Source organism: Egretta garzetta, unplaced genomic scaffold (genome assembly GCF_000687185.1).
Source record: "Egretta garzetta isolate BGI_Z169 unplaced genomic scaffold, ASM68718v1 scaffold319, whole genome shotgun sequence".
NCBI lineage: Eukaryota > Metazoa > Chordata > Aves > Pelecaniformes > Ardeidae > Egretta > Egretta garzetta.
Window position 1 is genome coordinate 4,920 of NW_009260769.1, and position 3,758 is coordinate 8,677.

Genomic DNA, 3,758 nt, shown 5'->3' on the forward strand with positions numbered 1-3,758 from the left:
GTTTGGAGGGGGGGGGGGTTTAGCATATTTGATGAGGTATTTTTCCATTAAGTCAGGGAAATTGGCATTGCCTTGCATTTTGGTATGCTCTTAACTCCCCCCGCAAGGGAAACACTGGCTAGGTTTTGTATTCTGTGCATCACCCACTGCGATTCACGTAGCAGGAGAGGGAGAGAGAAGGGGGATCAATATTGCTAACTCGGAGCCAAAACTACTGAGGGCTTGCTTTGTTCTCAGTAAAATTACTCTGTAAAAGGCAGCATGCCAACATCTGAAGTTCTGGCTATCCTGCCTGTATTTAGAGAGATTAGTTTTATTTTAGGAACAGCTCTCTCAAATCTGTGTATAATCACATAAACACGATGCCAACTAGACCTGCCAGAAGTAAGCCTGTACATGGTAGACATCCTTTCAAAAGCATCCTATGTTCCATGTCTGAAAGTGCCCTTCTGTTCCAGTTTGCCTTTAAATTCAACTCATCCTTCTTCCAGTAAGATTTTAGCACAGTGGGGAGCTAATTAATACTGCCCTCCATGGAGTTATTCAGAGTATTTACCATACTATTTTTTTTTGCAGTAGCATCTTCCTATAGATTTATGACAGCAATTATACCTATTTTTTCCTTTTTAAGAAACTAGTTTTTCTTCTATTACTCCTTAGCAAAACATTAAGATGGTTGGCATTGAATTATTTAAACTCTCCCACAAGTATATTTAGCGCCGTTGCAACTAGCGGGGAGAAAAAGGCCTCTATAAACCACTCAAAGGTCACCTTGGTTGGACTGCAGTGTACAAAATACAAAGGTGGCTAAAAATCACCAGCAGCACCAGCAGACCTTCCGAAAGAGCTAGAATTGCTCTGGCTTCCAATGCATGACAAATAAAACTCTCCGCTGTTCCCTAAGTTTTATGGTTTTCCTTTGCTGTATTTTCTCCATTAAAAGTGCATTTTGAAAACTGATAATGATCGTTGAGGCGCATTCTGAACAAAAAGGGAAAATAAGCCAAGTGACTTTCTATTTCCCAAGCCTTCTCAATAATACGAGATACTGGTAGCACACGGGATTCGGAGAGCTGATGGTAAGACCACAGCAGGGATGGGCTGATTCATCAAACGTGGACAGCTTTTAATCACACTACAATGCTGCGATGCTTTTTTGAGGACCGATTCCTCACAAAACACACCTGACGCTGAATCTTATTTGGGTCTTGGGTTTAGATCAATGGGTCTAACACAACAACTGCTGACTGCGTAGCCGCAGAGATACCGCCACCAGCTCTGTCGAGTATCTTTGACTCCAGCACAATGAGTTGCAATAAAGTACAAGTTTGTGCAAATGAGGAACCTCTACCACACCGATGCCGCACAGACTACTGAAGAGACAAGTTGCTGAATTTTCGGAGCTCTAACTACAATGCCGAGAAATGCTTGCGGTGACGGAGCTTTCTTGTCACAGACATTCTTCTACGGTGGTTGTACGATTGCACCTTTTGTCCGAATGCTGGATTTGCTTAAGTGTGGGTGAGAGTATACATCTTTAAAAATACAGACAATTCTTAAAATAATACATCATCAGGTCACTATGTTACTGATCTTCACTTTTAGTGGAGTTTAAAATTTCCCCAAAGAGAGGTAAGAGTCCGTCCAGTATTTTCCTTTACTCTTGAATATTCACATTTGCACATACAACATGATATTCATTTGCAAGAGCCTGGATTCCCACTGTGTCCTCAGGTCCCATTCCACTTCTAAAATAGGCAATGATAAAAATACTGAAAGATGCAGTACCACATACCGCCTGACAAAAACGCAAGTGATTGTATGCCGACTAGCCACAGGTTGCTGAGGGTCATCTCCCGAGAAATAGCTTTTGTTTGACCCTGCAGTGGAGGAAAAGCTCCTAAAAGAGAAAAGAAAACACATTTAATGCTTCTGCAGTGGGTACGATGGCCTTAATGCACCATTCTTTACCACCACTGTTTGTCCCAGCAAGAGTGCCCACTAACAACTAACTGGTTACTTCTGTATTACACCGTTAAAACTTTCAAGAAGTTTCTCTGGCATTATCAGTTATCTTCAAGAAAATAATAATTAAAAAAACTTAATTATTAAGAACCATTTTTATTTCATTTCAATATAAACTTTAAGCATAAACGTCAAAGCATTCCTTAAAAGCAGCCATCCTCGTGGCATTCAACCTTGGCAGGGAGATCCAACTGTCAACTAAGTTTTCTGCGTTGTTTTTGAAGTCTTATTAGCATCTGTATGATTAAATTTAATGGATTCTGTACTAAACTTCACAGCTGCTTGGTAGTGGTTTTGTATACTGTGAAGCAGCAACACACATACATTCTCAAGGTTCCTCTTGAAAATATAAATACACACACTTTTTTTTTTTTTTTTAAACATCAGTTTCCACACGCTGTTTGAACATTCATTGACCAGTCAGTCACACAGGCTAAGGAAGCACTGTCATTTGCCACACAGTTTTCCAGAAAGATTTTACTGATTTCCATCTGTTTAGATGAGAAAGACTGGCAGGAGATACAGCTGACATAGTTTAAAAAATTCATTTTTCCCTATTTTGACCTTTTCTGATGTACAACACTACATTAAATGTGTCTGAAAACATCAGAGCTTTATGTTCATAAGCAAATTGTTCGCATATATTTTCCTCAGCATATTAAATACTTTGCGTTACATTTTACTGAGATGCGCAAAGCCTAGATGAGATGAAACACTTTTGTTGTTGCTAATCCTGACAGCGGATATAAAAAACTCTAAATATACCAGAGAAGATGATGTACTTGCTGCAGCATTATGGAGTCACAACTACTCATAGAAGAACAAGAGATGAATGATTCAAAGAGTAAAGATACAGCAGTGTCAATTTTTGATCTTAGAAACCACACAATTTGGGCAATTAGACACCATCAGCAACTCATCGCTGGAGGAATTGCAATCAAGCATTTAAGACAAAGCTTTCCTTCCTGTACGAACGCTCTTTAAAAAAAAAAAAAAAAAAAAAAAAAAACCCCAACCCTAAAAAAACCCCCTCAACCTAAAAAAACCCCTTGATGAGTCCCATCCTCCTCTCACCGGTATGTATTTTCACACACAGGCAGATTTGCCACATCATTTATTCCCCTGTAATTCTCGCTGCTAAGCTGCTATTTCTCCACTCCACGCTACATTTGTTCTTCTACAGCCCATTTGTTTTCCTGTACCAACACTGGCCTTTGGTTTAAATAACTTTCCTTTTTCCTTGGTACTGAGAGCGACCGCCTCTTCACACACCCCTACCTCACCCACCCCAAGCCAACTTGGATCCTACGGAGAAAACGATCCTTCACTTTTCTAGCTGAGGCAGGCCAAGCACTTTTAGTTCCCCTTCACAGAAACAACTTCTTCCTTCTCCTTAATCCTCTTAGCCCCTATCATCCGTCCCTCTTCCCAGTTCAGTTAATATTTCTTGAACGGGGATGATGGGCCTGCACACAGAATTTCCAGATGAGTATTTCCATAGCACTGGTGACAACCCTCTCCTGTTGCCCTGCAGGATGACATTGCTTGCTTTTTTAGTTACATCACACCAGCTGGCTTATGATCAGAGTGAACAAGGAGCATGGTGACTTCAGTACACAATTACTCATTTCCAACCGATAAGCTCCTGGTTTATAGGGTTTTTTTAATTATTCTCCAAGCGCTTTTGTCGTGCTAAATGTAATCTCATTTGTGTTACTGCAGTGTTCAAGGTT

General features: G+C 40.3%; 1 protein-coding gene across 1 annotated transcript in view; it reads right to left on the reverse strand.

Moving 5' to 3' along the window:
- Positions 1-3,758, reverse strand: part of LPGAT1 (lysophosphatidylglycerol acyltransferase 1) — a 65,405-nt gene that overhangs the window by 2,781 nt on the left and 58,866 nt on the right. The window contains exon 7 of the mRNA XM_009646172.2: positions 1-1,900. This exon is cut by the window's left edge and continues 2,781 nt beyond it. Coding sequence (XP_009644467.1) covers positions 1,749-1,900 — 152 coding nt within the window. The 3' untranslated portion in view covers positions 1-1,748. The remainder of the gene's footprint in view (positions 1,901-3,758) is intronic.